General features: G+C 42.1%; 1 protein-coding gene across 1 annotated transcript in view; it reads right to left on the bottom strand.

Moving 5' to 3' along the window:
- slit3 (slit homolog 3) overlaps positions 1–15,665 on the bottom strand; it is a 227,439-nt gene that overhangs the window by 47,981 nt on the left and 163,793 nt on the right. The window contains 8 exon segments of the mRNA XM_084009985.1: positions 108–271; positions 738–881; positions 3,358–3,429; positions 5,008–5,079; positions 6,310–6,364; positions 6,367–6,380; positions 9,606–9,750; positions 11,027–11,190. Of these exon segments, the coding sequence (XP_083866111.1) occupies positions 108–271; positions 738–881; positions 3,358–3,429; positions 5,008–5,079; positions 6,310–6,364; positions 6,367–6,380; positions 9,606–9,750; positions 11,027–11,190 (830 nt within the window).

Genomic DNA, 15,665 nt, shown 5'->3' with positions numbered 1-15,665 from the left:
TGCACGTCTTGACATTTTTATCTTTCACCTGAATAGTCTTTATGAACCTCCAGAGGCGATGCTTATGTGTGTGTTGGGCGGTGTGTCTGCGTGAACTCTTCTCCTACCTGTGCACCTGAACTTCTTGCCTTTAACCTGGCTGATGCGCTTGTTAGCCAGCCTCCTGGGGTGGCTGCAACGCGCTCCACTGGTCTCAATGGGGTTGTCAAACAGGTAGTCTGCCAGCCACTTCAGGTGACAGTCACACATAAAGGGATTCTGAGCCAGATGACTGAGAGAGGGAGAGAGAGGAGAGAGAGAGAGAGAGAGAGAGAGAGAGAGAGAGAGAGAGAGAGAGAGAGAAAAAAGAAGAAGACAGGTTTGTCACGGGGCAGAACAACACGAGGATCACACAGTTACTTTAATCCCTGACAACATATATATATATATATATATATATATATATATATATTATTTAGGGTCGCCACACAAATTTAGAATAATGCAAATGTCTTGTCTTTTATAGTACCAAACAAATGGTATGAATTAATTCATGTCACCCGGGGAATTGTGAGACATAATGTTATTATTGCACCTGGTCAAAAGTGATTACTGATGCATTTAAATAGGAATAAAAGCATCTGAAAGCAAAATATTCCAACTTTATAGGCGACAATGTATATATATATGGTTGCAGATTTATTTAAGCTGTTGCAGCAGGGTTTAATCAAAACCCCTAAAAGTGTGACTGTACTCACAGAGTCTTGATGGAGCGCAGAGGGGTGAACAGTCCTTTGCTGATTGTTTGCAGTTTGTTGTCGTACAGTGACAGCAGGTTGAGGTTCTGCAGGTCTTGGAAGGTGTTGACTCTCAAACAGTTAATTTTATTGGCATTCAGCAACCTGAAACACAAGCAAGAGCCATTTGTTATTTATCGGTTTGTTTGTTTTACCTATTACGCTTTATGACGCATTATTACCCCTTTGTGCTCAACGCACACAAACCACAAACACACATGCAGATAATGAGATATTATTTTTCCCAGATGCATCTCCACTGCAAAACCACTACTTTTCTTCCCTATCCTCTTCTTCTTCCCACTATTTCTCCCCTTAAAACCTCAACTGCCCTCTCCACACAGGCGTGATTATAGTTTTTTTCTGGCTGTCACACATACATCAAAATGTTGTGGCTTTATGTATTTTCACTTTCTCCTCTGTTGGGTGTGAGTGTAATATCTTGTTTTGATGGGGAAGACAGAGGACGAGGGACAAAAAAGAAAGAAAGGAGGAAGAGAGTAGATTGAAGGATGGCGATGGGGTGGTGGAAATAATAGCGTGAGACAGTGAAGGGATGGGAAAATGTAATTCTGAGTGACACAGATATACAATTAAATGAAAGAGCCTGGCAGCCGCAACACAGGAGAGAAAGGGAAAGAGAAATGTGATAGAGGGATTAGGTAAACGACAGGAAAGGTTTGCACCTCCACCCTTCCCTCCATCCTCCACTCGCATACCTGCACTTAATTCACTAATGTAGCCAAGTTGACAGCTCTGTGCCTACACGTTTTATTTTTCTCCATCCTTTTTCTTTCACTATTTGTTTCCACTCTCTTTCTTTCTTTGTCTGACAGGTGACTAACTCCGTGCTTGGTGCTGCAGCTCAGCTTAATCATCTCAAGTCGTCCTAACGAGCGCCTATACTGTCAGAGCCGGCTTCTACATACGCACACACACACTGGCATGCGGGTACGCGCACACGCATGCTGCTCTGCGACATATCCACGCCTCATTAGGCCGCTCACAGGGGGAACTAATTACTCGAAGCTGCACCAGTAAAACACGGCACCGCAGACAATACAAACAGCAGACCGGTAGCTATACAAAGCAATAAACACATCTTTGTCATGGAAGGTTTGATGTGCTGCTTGATTCACCAGTGAGAGTAAATAATGACATTATCCCGCAGAGTGATGGCATCTTGAAATCCCCAACAAACTGACCGATGCTTTGCAGCATTTCCTTCTGTCAGCTGCGACATATTAACAGACACGTTCCCTTTCCGACGCCTGCTGAGAGAGCGCCAACACCAGCAGTCAGTGTCTTTGTGCGATTGACCAATGATGCGGTGGCAAGGCATGAATATTAACGAGTCGTTCATAGTCATGCGTTACTTTAGTTATTCATTGATTGAAGCGGTCGCAAATGCACGGAGGCAGTCCTATGAAGGGATCACATGTGCATGTATAAGCATGAGGAGGTGACAATCAGGCGAGGCTAAATGTTAACGCTGTTATTTCATCCCTCTCTCTGGTTTACATAATCTAAATTCATATATTTCTCCACATCTATCGTCTTCCATCCATCCATCCATCCATCCATCCATCCATCCATCCATCCATCCATCCATCCATCCATCATCCATCATTTAATCTACCCTCTCTTCTCTCTCTCCCTGTCTGACAATGCACCATGCATCCCAATGATCCACCTAAGCCCATAAAAGGTGTTTGTGAGTTAGATTCACTCCTACTAATTCACTTTGCTTCGCTTCATTTTACGATGCAAAACCCCAGAACATTAGCCCTTTCTGCAGTGGACTGCGGCATTTGCGAGGGCCATATGCCACGTACAGTACCGATGTAGTCGTTACGGGAAAACACGTTATTACTGCACGCTGAGCCACTGCAGCAGTTTGAACCCGTGCCCATGAGAAATTATTCACAATTAATAGTTTTCCTCCTAGTAAATACTAAAAGTTAAAAGAACCATGGGCCATTACAGTTTTTAGTGCAGTGCATCAATTTGGTTCATCTTGATCATTTAAGCACTTGTGTGTACCCAAACACATAATGCAGGGCAGATGGAGGTTCATGCATAGCCATAGTTGTCACTGTGCAATAGCGACAATTACTAAGAGTTGCTCTTCCTCATAAAATGACCACCTTACTCGATATTGAGGCACATAAAATTGTCCTAAACTGTGAGCACAGTGCAAAATTAATGTACAAGACATAGAACTCTAGTTCACCAAGTCATCTTAATCAAGGAGAATTAAGTATAACACAATTACATCCAAACCTACTTCTAATTATGATGCTCAAATTGGAGCAAACATAAAGGCAATGTGAAGGGGCTGTGGCAGGATGTATATTTCATATTTTCACAAACTGAAAAACACGTTGAGGTACCGTTTTAGTCACATACTGTAAATCATGCCACACAGCAGTTGTGTTCTTCTGAGTGTGTAGGTTGTCCTTCATTTTACATTTCACATGTTCATGGATTGCTGTACACATTTTTGATACAAATACATACTGAATAATGTATTTCATTGCTTTCTGTTTTCATAACAACAGACCACACAGACAGTACTTACAGTAGCTGCAGGGAAACCAGTCCATCAAACAATCCCTTGGGCAGCTCCGTGATCTTGTTGCCGTACAACACCCTGCACAGGACAATCAAACAACATAATTTCGGTTACAGTGTTTACAGGGCTGTCCTTACACGCTGAGACACACAGTAAATACTTTCTTGTTTTGTGGACATTATTGCTGCTCTAATCCGCCACTGGAAAGGGCCGCCGCTCTGCATCTCCACCTTGTTACAGTGTTCTATCCCATAAATGGGCATTTATATTGTAACCTTTAAAGTGCTGAATTGATGTACAGCATAAAGTGAATAAACAGTTATACTGTCTTTTTTCAAGATGAGCTGAGGATTTTACCAGTATGGTAACTTCTCTTACAATTGCAGTCCAGAATCATATTTTGAGTAATTTCAAGTATTATTCTTTCTTAATTTGTATCCTACCCACAGCAGCTGAGTATTATAGTTCAATGTGGAGTGGTGGGATTGGTTTTCCAAAATCATGTTCATTAAAATCAAATACTGTCTTTAGGTAGCAAAGTTTAATGCCTGTGTCAAATTGTTTGACAGTATGTCATGACAGTAGCAAACACATGATGCTGGAATGCTGTGAAAACATGTAACTCCAAAATGTAAACATATCAGAGGGGAAAAAACAAGGTTTGAGACAATACATACAATGTACTTTAATGAAAAAAAAAACTCAAAAGTATTAGAAATGATACCTTAAACCAAGATGTCCTCTATGATTATTGTATTTTGGACCAGGCCATCTTCTATGAAAATCCATTAATATTGAGCTCTCCTAAAGGCAGATGGGAGCCTGAAAAAAGCTGCTCAATATGAAAAAGCTGTCACGCTTACTGAGTTGGAAAATATTTTAGGGACAAGAACTGAAGGAGTGTTACAATCAAAGAGACAAAATTGCCCGTTTCCTCCAATTTGTTTTACCTTTTTTGGGGGCCAGATTATATAAAAAAACATCACAGTTAATTCTGCACAAAGGCTTTTCTCACTAACCATACTGTTGGACCATTTATGTTTGATCATCAAAAACTTAAATTGTGTTTGTGATGTGCTTCCAAGTTGCAACCGTTTAATTCACTTGAGCAATTTTACACTTTGCTCTACATCACGCTTCATCTGGCCTTTGCTACAAAAGTCGCGCCTCTCAGTAACATTCCTGTTCATCTGACTTGGCTGTGTGTGTGTGTGTGTGTGTGTGTGTGTGTTTGTTCACCTTGTCTACCCCTTCTTGTCTGTCTGTCTCATTTTCATGCTCCAGATTGATTCAAATTAAACTGTCCTTCATGTTCTTATCACATTCACCCCCCAGACACACACACACACACACACACACACACACACACACACACACACACACACACACACAGACACACACACACACACACACACACACACACACACACACACACACACACACACACACACTGACTTATTACAAGCACGTACAATTACTAACACACACGTACAAATAAAGACCCACACACAGCACAGATGCATACATGGCAGCCGTTGTCAACATCAACAGTGACGATGTTTTAATTTCCCTAATATCTGGATCTTTCCTGTCTGGATGTATGTGTGTGTGTGTGTGTGTGTGTGTGTGTTCACATGCACATAATGTCATACTTACAGTGAGGTGAGTGAGCGGAGGCCGTTGAAAGCATCGTCGGCAATGTCAGAAATCTGGTTCTTACTCAAGTCACTGGGGGGAAGGGAGAGGGAGAGAGAGAGAGAGAGAGAGAGAGAGAGAGAGAGAGAGAGAGAGAGAGAGAGAGAGAGAGAGAGAGAGAGAGAGGGTGGGTGAGATAAGTGCATTACTGTAATACACAGTAATGGGGTTCATTCTGTGAGAATGTCCTAGAACTGTCTGACAAATGATCATGAGAGAATACATCAGCAGAGGTCAAGGTAAGGGGAGGGAAGTAAAAGAAGTAAGAAGGGCTGAATGTGTAAGTACATGAGGGCGGGAGAGAGAGAGAGAGAGAGAGAGAGAGAGAGAGAGAGAGAGAGAGAGAGACAGAGAGAGATGGACAAAGTGAGGGAAAGGAGTTAAGCGACAGGAGAGAGAGTGAGTGAGAGAGAAACTGGATGGCATGTTAAGTGCAGTTCATGTCTCTTCCACCGCTGTAAGATATATTATTTAATACTTCTGTGGAGGTTAAAACTTCATCTGCGTGTGTGGGTAGGTGGGTGGATAACCTTACAACCTTGCACAAGTCTGCAAGTCTGGCATTTTCAGCCATTTGTATGAGGACATTTTTCACCAGTGAGCTCTATGTCCATTTATGTGTGTGTTCTTAGACGTATTTCTATCTTTTTGCTGTTGCTCTTTTTGCATTATTACTGCTGCACTGAGCACTGAATTAAATCACGGAAGACCTAAAAAGGAATCAGGGCTATTTTGCATAATTCATTGATATGTTTAAAGCCTCTAGCATAGTAAGTCATGTCTTGCTAACGCTGAGCTTGATTAACATTCAGCTAGTTTAAAAATGATCTCAGGTTGGACTCAATGTGCGAAATTCAATGGGCTCAGTTTATGCTGAATTACTGTGCGTAACCTTGGTGTACCCCACGGTTTTATACTGGGGATGCTTTATTTTCTGTTCGCACAAATGATTTAAAAGTGAATGCACATGAAACGTATATTCGTGGATATGATGCAGTCATTGTAGTTGACCTCAGCTGGATTTAGCAGGTTAAATGAATAAAATCATAAAACAATGCATCCAAACCAGTAAAAGAAGATTGCTGCAAAGGTTCCTAATGGGAGTAATTTCCATGCAGATAAGTGCACGACTTCATGCTTGCCAACTTGTGTTAATCCACATGCATACATTTGTGTGTGTGTGTGTGTGTGTGTGTGTGTGTGTGTGTGTGTGTGTGTGTGTGTGTTGAGACTGTGTTTGCAGTTTTATCCAGACAGACTTACATCCTCTTGAGCTTCTTGTAGGCAGAAAAGGCTCCTGCTGGGACACTTTTAATAAGTTCTGCTCCAAGCGACTGACTGAGAGAGAGAGAGAGAGAGAGAGAGAGAGAGAGCGAGAGAGAGAGAGAGAGAGAGAGAGGGAGGGAGAAAAAGAGGGATTTAGATGAGCTTTAACAATCCCTTCAAATTAATTAGATTAGCATAATACCCCTAAAACATACAATGGGAAGATTTGAGTACAATTGAAACATAAGATTATTAAGTTAATTTCCTTCCGATGTTGAATTTCACCAAGGGCAGAGAAGTCATTGGTTATCATGAGGTCCCGTTTAGCTGACAGCCTCAGCCAAGCCAAGTGCACAGAGAAGTTCAAAAGGTGGTTGTTTCCAATCAACAGCTACACAATATTTCTGTAGGTTGGTCAGAGCTCTGCAGCAAGTAGCACTCAAGGTCACTCAGTGTGAGAAGTAGAGTTGAATTGTGCAGCTCAGACACAGTTCCTGCTTGCTCAGTTAGACTCTGGCCAAAGTGTTCAAGAAGCACAGCGATTTAGAAATGGCAACGTCTGACAAGTCTAACTGACTTTCTGCCTCGACCACACTGAAATACAGCGTTCCAGTGCACAATTTACACACGGGCCATTTGGTTGAATGTGATAGCAGTACATTAACAATTTACATTTTCCAATCATAATTTCTCATCTTCTTTGATTTTAATATTTCCTACAATGGAGCCAGAGCGCTCTCTTCTTTAGATGCAGGCAGAGTGTATGCATGAACACATAAGGTTCCTCAAAGGGCCAAAGGGAACTTATTACATCTCTTTCTCCGGAAGACTGCACACTCATTACCGCACACTGTAGTATTCTATCCATTATCATGCGGGGAGCCATCAGAACTAGGCACAAAGCCCATATTTGGGGAAATGTACCGTAGTTTAGCTGCTGCCCTCGTGGTGGTCTAGGCATATACATGCATCTATGGCACTCATCTATTCTCCATGTCTTTTTATTGCTGCTATGAAAAGGAGGGAAGGGAGTAGGAAACGGGTGTAGGCAGTGGATGAGATTTGAATAGAAATACATCGGCATGTAGCACAAAATGAGCAAACGGGTGAGGATAGAAATCATACAATGGTAGAGGGAAATTAGGACAAAGGTGGAGAAATCAGAGGAGTGGAGAAGTGTGGGGAACAGGGCAGAGGAGGGGGAAAATGTAGAGGAGGCGAGGAGGAAGATGTGGTGAGGTCCCAAGGCCAGCCACAGGGTCAGCTGTCAGAATGATACATGGGAATTAATCCAGCCTCCTTCTTCCTCTCCTCCTCCTGTCCAGCTCTTGACCTCCACATCCCTCTTTTTTCCTTTGTTAACTGACGATCTATCTGTTAACTCATCTTTCCGTCTGTCTGTCTGCCCACCCGTCTGTCCATCCATCCATCTATAAAACATCTAGCCTACAGTTTCTCTAATATAAATATTTGGACATGGACCAAAAAAATATCACATTTAAGTGCAACTCATTTGAATGTATTGCACCAATTTGTGACTGCCACCTTGCAACCGTGTTTTTAAACGGAACGTGGTTCCTGCCTTTGAATGCAACACAGCCCTTACAGGTGGCTGTGTGTTGGCTCATGTCCTTTTCTAAATTACCACACCTCTTGCCCCTGGCAAGCAACAATGCCTTGAATTTACTCGGGGGTCAAAATAAATCAAGGATGTACAGATATTGACAAAAACAATCTGCACACACAACAAGTAACAAATTATATCTGGGGGCTTTAAACAAGGTTGAGTCAAAGACACTTTGAGGCTCAATATCAAAGGATGTATTAAAGGGAAGACATTTTAAGAGGCAATATAGAAAATCTATAAAGTAAGGCAGTGATTGAATGGCAACTGGAACAGGAGATGGGTTTGGCAGGTGAGCATGTTCACAATGGGCTGAGAGCGCGCACACACACACACACACACACACACACACACACACACACACACACACACACACACCACCATTGATGTTCCAATGAAGTTAAACGCCTTGAGACAAACCTGTTTTGTTAAATTACTTTATGAATGTATTTGACTTGGAGAGACAGATTAACACACACACACACACACACACACACACACACACACACACACACACACACACACACACACACACGCACAATGATCCTTACCACCAGCCTGTAGAAAGATGACTTTGTCCCTATTGGAGGAGTGACAATACATACTCTATTGTTTTTGGCTGCAGCAAAAACATTTATTAATGGATCAAATATGAATTTCTCTCTCTCTCTCTCTCTCTCTCTTTGTCTTTGTTTGACCGTCCCAGAATGTGTGTGCACCTGTAATTTGAGCCCAAAGTAAATACTCTGCTTGCATCCAAACTGGTGTGTGCCTTGGTGTGCATGTGAGCGTGAATCGATTACTTATGCTGGGGAGGTATGGAGGTATTGGCATAGAGTTGCGGGGGAGAATTGCTCCCTTACTCAGAGAGCAATCAACAAGCTGTCCTCTGTACAAACAGACAGGGAACAGTGATCAATACGGATATCTAACACGTCCCACTATGGTGTGTTTCTGTGTGTGTGTGTGTGTGTGTGTGTGTTTGTGTGTGTGTTTAAGGTGTGTAGAGACAGAAAGGAGGAAGTAGAGAGAAGATGAGGCAAAGGGTATGAGTGTTAGAGAAAAGAGCTTTGCTGCAATCTCGCAGTCTGCCAGAGATGGGTTTAGATGTGAGGTCTAGTTCATGTAGAATCAAAGCATCTAAAGATCACAGTGAAACTGAGTGTGTGTGTGTGTGTGTTTGTATTTGAATTAAGTACCACAAGTTTACTTTTCATTCAAATCCTGGCTTATGAATAGTTTTGAAGTGGCTATTTTATCTTATAAATAGTTAAACATGCCTCCGTCAGTAGACCAGAATAACAACTCTACTACATTTGCATGTAATGAGTACAGCATTCCGGTAAAGGATGTTTTGTTCACTGAATAAAAAGAAGGAGGAAAAGGCAAACGTGATTTTGTCGCACAAAAGCAAATAACCTTTGGGGATGAGGAAATAAAGACAGATCATTTGAGCATGAGTCTGCAGTGGTCATATGGCCAGAATACAGTTTTAAATATGGAATCACACGATCAGCAAATATTGATATGATGTCTAAAAATACAAGTTTCGAAAGACTGCAAGGATATTTGGAAATATACACATGTATAATACATGATATTAAATGATAAAATGAACACATCACTGTACACCACACGCAGCATTTCAGTAAAAATAAATCAGTCTTACATCTCTACGATGCCCTCAGGGAGGTTGGCTGGTATTTCTGTGATGCCTTTGCGACGACAGTCCACTATGTTGTTGTTACAGCTGCAGGTAGGTGGACACACGGCGACCTGAGGGACACACGTTCTTGACTCTGTCTGTGCTGGACCTGTAGGAAGCATACAGATGGATACATTTATATAAAACAAAGAGCAGAGATTTGCTATCATTTATTAGCTTAGCTATTAGCTTTCGCTAATTTACTGCCAAATATGGAGAAGAATAGCAGATATTCATCCGTGCCTACAGCTCCATTTATTTCTACTACTATAATTTCAGCAATGACATTTTTGCTTCCGTTTTATTCTTAATTCTTCATGATGTTTTTGTTTATTTTCTCCCATGTTTCCGTCAGTGAGAGGAATGTCAGCTGCAGGGTAAAGTTTTAGTCTCCCATGATGGTCCTCATGTTTTGTCACAAGCATTTGCATCCTGCCAGAAATACAATTATTTGGGGGGGAAGCATGAAGCATTTTCTTGGTATGAAATGGGAATATAAACTAAATTCCAGTACTGAGTCTTTTCTGGCAACAGTATGTAAACAAATTATTCCTGGATATGAGCAGGAGGATGGGCCGGTAGGAACGTGAAATAGAAAAGGAGGAAGAAAGGAAAGGAAGAAGAAGAGAGGGATGAAATAAAGAAAGAAGAAGAGAAAGTTGGGTTGCTATTGAGACCGACATTAAGGGTTGGGAATGGAGAAAATAGCAGCACGAGGAGGTCTGCAATGGAGCATGCATGCAGAGAATACAAGGCTAAAGGCTAATAAAGAGCACACGGCCTGACAGTCTATTAAAACAGAGAGCTGAATCAGACACCTATAAACATTGCCTATACTATCTGCAGCTGATAACACGACTGCTCTTATAGTGGCCTTTTAGCTGATTATGCGCTCCACATGATGTAATTCTTTCAGCGCTATAAAGTCAAAGCTGAGCTGTCTGTAGATGATAACAATGCTGCTTCTAATAATGGCCTAGTTATTACATTCCCTGTATTGTAGACCTTCTACAGTGTTTACTGTCAACAGTACTTAATTCAATCGGCAAACACTTGAATCCACTTTGTATGTCATATTTATATTGGTGTTGCTGAAAAGTTCCAGATCCATTACTTTAAAGGCTCAATTCCACTCTTAAGGTAATAAACGTGTCAATTTGATTAGCGAAAAACTAGCAGCTTTTCTACCCACATATTTTTATGGGTTTTTTATTCAGAGCCAATTCAAAACAAATCTTTATTACCACCTTGTCTCTTGAAGAAAGAGTGATGTCATCACTTTGCATGCTACAATAAGCCCTAGAAAGGTTCTTCAGTGATTCCTCCAGCCATGCTCATGCTATTTCAATAGAATATTGTGTGGATGCGCGTTGATGCTATCTCACCATTGCAGACAAAATCTTTCTTCTGCACATCTGGGACATTGAGGCCCCTCATGTGGGCGGGGGCCATGCACTGTGTGAAGGGAGCCAAGCCCCGCCTGGCTCGGAGCCAATCAGACAGCCAGGACAGGTGACAGTCACAGTGGAGATTGTTGGAGTGCAGACGCCTGAGAGAGATGGAGAGAAAAACGCAGTCTGAGCGAGTGAAATTAATCCAATGAATTCTTTATTATCCTGTCTGAATGTGCACTTTCTAGAGGCTAACGTCTGTTAAAAAGTCTGTGAAGCACATCGGCTCAGTAAGGGCAGATGTATTTGAGTCGGCATTCAAATGGGTTCCATTTTTCACACGGACCACATCTTTGGCCAGGATCACAAGGCTGAGAAACACACACTCCTAGACCCACACACACACACACACACACACACACACACACACACACACACACACACACACACACACACACACACTCAAACACAAAGAGTAATATCCTCAGCTCTCATTTCCCCAAGGTCTGTGACAATGACTCCCTTGAGAGGGAGGACACATACGGCTAAATCACAATCTATTCAGGAGGACAGAGTGTAACAAACAGAATATAAAAAAGACAAACAAAGTTGGAAAAGAATCTGAAACTAATTCTGTAAAAAGAGACTGAAGAAAAGATTCAGGCATGAGGAGCACGCAGAATGAAAATTAATATAAAGAGAGGAATATAATCAAAAACAAGCAAGAGGACAATATTAAGCATATAAATACATGCTTAGAGAACGGTCTTTTCATTTCTTTGGATTATTTTTGGGCTCTTTGCCTTGCTTTCGTGGCTACCAAAGAGTGCCAGGAAAAGTTGTGATTATATGGGATGTGCTTTAGATCCCTGGGTGTCTAGACCCCTAGATTATATTTTAAAGGGTCAATTGGTAAATTGACCAAAATTATGAAAATGCCTATTTTCTCACATTCCTCTGATGGTATCTAGCCATGCATTTAGTTTTGGTTTTTAGAGATTTCTCCCTGGGCTTTCCTCCTTCACTCCACTACCACAGAGATGAATGGATTTCGTTTGTGGTGGCATTGAAAACTTATATTGGAGGAACTCATTGGCAACTTTCCAATGTCCCTGTTGCTGGAGGAAATTCACAGAACAAAAAAAAAACAGCACTACTTCTAGTAGTGCCAATGCCATCCGTGAGGTCTGTTGCTTTTCACTGGGACACTGTTTTTGGGAAGAGATGCTCCTGCTGTGTTTTTGGAATGTTATTTTTCAAAGTTGTGCGGGACCAAAAGGACATTTCATTTATATCCAATGTAATGTGGTGCAGGCACAGATCTCAGAGATGGATAATTTAAAACCACAAAAAAGCTACTTACTACTGGATGTAACCGAGAATGTCCTATTATTTTATTGTAATTAAGTATTTTATTATTTTGTAAATTGTGTTTGACCAAGCCTTTAATGCATTTGGTAAATATTTGCATTAGGCTTTGCTCACATGGCAATGCAACAGTGCAAATAAAAACATACAAATCACTAAATCTCATCAGATGCTGTATGGAATTCTAATCGACCCTTTGCTAAACCACCACTGCTACTCCATCAAGCTCAAGAGAGCTGCTGTCACGAACAGTAATCCCTGAATATCTATATCTTTTTTTGGGGGAAAAACAAACAAAAAAATCACTATGACACAACATTTACCTACAGTGACCACGAAAGCCACAAAACCAGCCTGAAAATGAAGAAAAATCTGAAAGGACAGCTTGTCAGACCCTAGTCAGAGCCGGAACAAAGCTATGACACGTTGACTCCCTGCCATATGGAGTAACAATACATAACTCAGTAACGACACACTAATGGCCTTTTAAAATTTCACTTGTAACAGGAATGAAATGGTACAACTCAATATAGAATGCATCAGGTGAGGTTTCACAGAGCTCAGACTCTCTACGGACGGCACCGGCTGCATTTAACACCTTAGAAAAAAGAGAACGAGAGGGATGAGGAGCAGGAGGGCGGATGAGCAGTAGAATGTCTTGTCAGCGTATTATATGCCAGCCAGGATATCTAGCCTTTCACAAGACAGGCCTCCCTTTGTAATAAAGCAGAGGACAAATCCTGTTATGGAACAGAGATGGGCTCATTGATGCTAGCAGCGGGGGCAGTGGGTTTTAATACCGCTCTCCCATTATAAATCCAGTTTATAGTCAAACCCCCGCATGGAGATAGCCACGTCCCGGCCCACCCCCGGCTCAGCCTTAATTACTGACAAGTAGGATTAAAACACAGGGGAGAATGGGGAGAGGCAGGGGGTATGGAGAAAGTGATTTGTTTGTGTGTGTGCGTGTGTGTGTGTGTTGTGTGTGTGTGTGTGTGTGTGTGTGCGTGTGTGTGTGCGTGTGCGTGTGTGTGTGTGTGGGGACTAGCTGTAAGTCAGTGATAGCGTTTGTTGGGCTTATTGGTCGCGGTCGACTAAGGGCATTGTGCATGGTGTTTCTGTGAATGTGTGTTTAGTATGCGAGTCTATCTGTGTGTGCGTGTGTGTGTGTGTGTGTGTGTGTGTGTGTGTTTATTCCTAGTATTTGCTCCAGAGGGTTACCGGGTACATCTCCAGAACATTGAATTACAAAAACACACACAGATAGAAGCAGTGGGATTTCTAATCTTTTTCATTGGTTGAAGTTTCTGAATGAGCGACATCATGAGGTGATATGATTACTGCTAACAGAACGGATGGACACCGCAGACAATGAGAGAAAAGGGAGGAACAGAGAGACAGATGAATGGATAAAGAGAAAGAGATGAAAAATAGACAAAAAGCAATGGAAAAGCAGCTGAATGGAGAAATGGCATATTGACGTGGCAGGGGAGGTTGTTGTTGTTGAAAGACGTTTCTAAATACACACACACACACACACACACACACACACACACACACACACACACACACACACACACACACACACACACACACACACACACACACACCTGTTGAACTTCCCTGCAAATCAAATCAGGGACATCTCTAAACATTTGATTGAATGAATATTTTTTTTTAAAGGCAACAAATTCAATGCTGAGATCTGGGGATGGAAGAAAAGACACAACATGTAATATGGAGGTGGCAGCAAAAAGGAGGAGGAGGTTGAGGATGAAGAGGTCTGCAGAAGGGACAAAGAGGAGGATGGACTGAGATATAAACAACGGTCATAAAGGAGTGGAAAAGAAAAAGGGGGAGGTGGTAGGGGGGACAAAGGGAACCTAAGGAAGTATGCTGAAGAAGTATGAAGAGGAAGCATCACAAGGAGCTGATGGTAGGAAGGAGAACACAAAGAGAAGTGAGTGACGGGAATATTAGATAAACATGAAAAGGAGGAAACAGTGGTGCGATGGGGAAATGGAGAATTCATGATAGGAGAGGCTGAAGAGGGAAGACAGATTGCAGCAAAGTGGGATGTACACATAAAGCAGGGAGGAGGAGAGACTAAAGGTAGATGGACAAACAAGAAGAAGAAACTGAAGCAGGCAAGGGCTTCTAATTAAAATATACTGGATATTGGTAACTCTGCACTCGATCTGCTGGCTGGCTGGAAACAGGCTGATTTCAAGTGTTATTGCCAGTGGTGTTGTAGCAGCATGTAGGAAACACAGAAACCCTGCCACGTGATTGGGTGTTGAGAGATGCTGCTGTTCAAAAGTTGAACAGAGAAACCGGTCGTAAAAGATAAATGGACTTCTGCAATTGTTATCCTGCTTGTATTTAGAAATCCCCATTTCTGAACGTTAAGCAGGGTCGAGTGACCACACAAGGGCCTCTTAAAAAATGATGATTTGGGGAGGAAATCCCATTCTGTGCACGCTGGTTTGGCAGAATTCAACCCCAGTGTGGGCCAGCAGGAATGCAACCAATGGTCTGCCTCTCAGACAGTCCCACAGGATTATGGGTAGCCTCCCTGGAGATGTCGTGCCATTGCCTTGGCAACCATGAGATCTCCTTCACACAACTAAATGCGGCGAAAGAGACATACACAAATCAAAGTACCCCCCCCTTCTAATCAATCAGAGAGGACATTTCGCCCGGGGGTCGTGTTGGATCACCACTGTGTGTTTGTGTCTCGGTGCCTGTGCTCACGTCAGTGACATCGCTGTAGGAGGTTTCTCCTAATAAATCAAAGCAAGATTGAACTGTAGGGCCTAAACAAGACTTTCTTGTGGTATTAATGAGGTTACCATTTTTCAAGTGTGTTTGTGGTGCATGCACATATTTGTCACTGTATCCATCTATGTGTGTGTCTTCACGTGTGTGTGTGTGTGTGTGTGTGTGTGTGTACATAATGGCCACATAATTATTCACAGCCATGAAACAATAGAAGAGTTGGTCTCTTATTATGGCATGATTAGATGATCACACACAGACCCTACTGCCATGCTGTGTGTGTGTGTGTGTGTGTGTGTGTGTGTTTGTGGCGTGTGTGTACGAAAGTGAACATTAGTTCTGTGTGCGCTGTGAATGTCTGTACTGACTCAGTTTGCATGAAAGTAGGCACTAATACTCTCCGTGCATGTGTGTATGTGTTAATGTGCAACCGCAGAGTGCACGTGTGTGAGCATGTGTAGTATATGTTAGTAGTATCTGTGTGTGT

The sequence above is a fragment of the Eutrigla gurnardus genome (genome assembly GCF_963514095.1).
Source record: "Eutrigla gurnardus genome assembly, chromosome: 5".
Taxonomy (NCBI): domain Eukaryota; kingdom Metazoa; phylum Chordata; class Actinopteri; order Perciformes; family Triglidae; genus Eutrigla; species Eutrigla gurnardus.
Note: the sequence above shows the minus strand (reverse complement) of the source record. Positions and strands in the feature narration are given on the sequence as shown.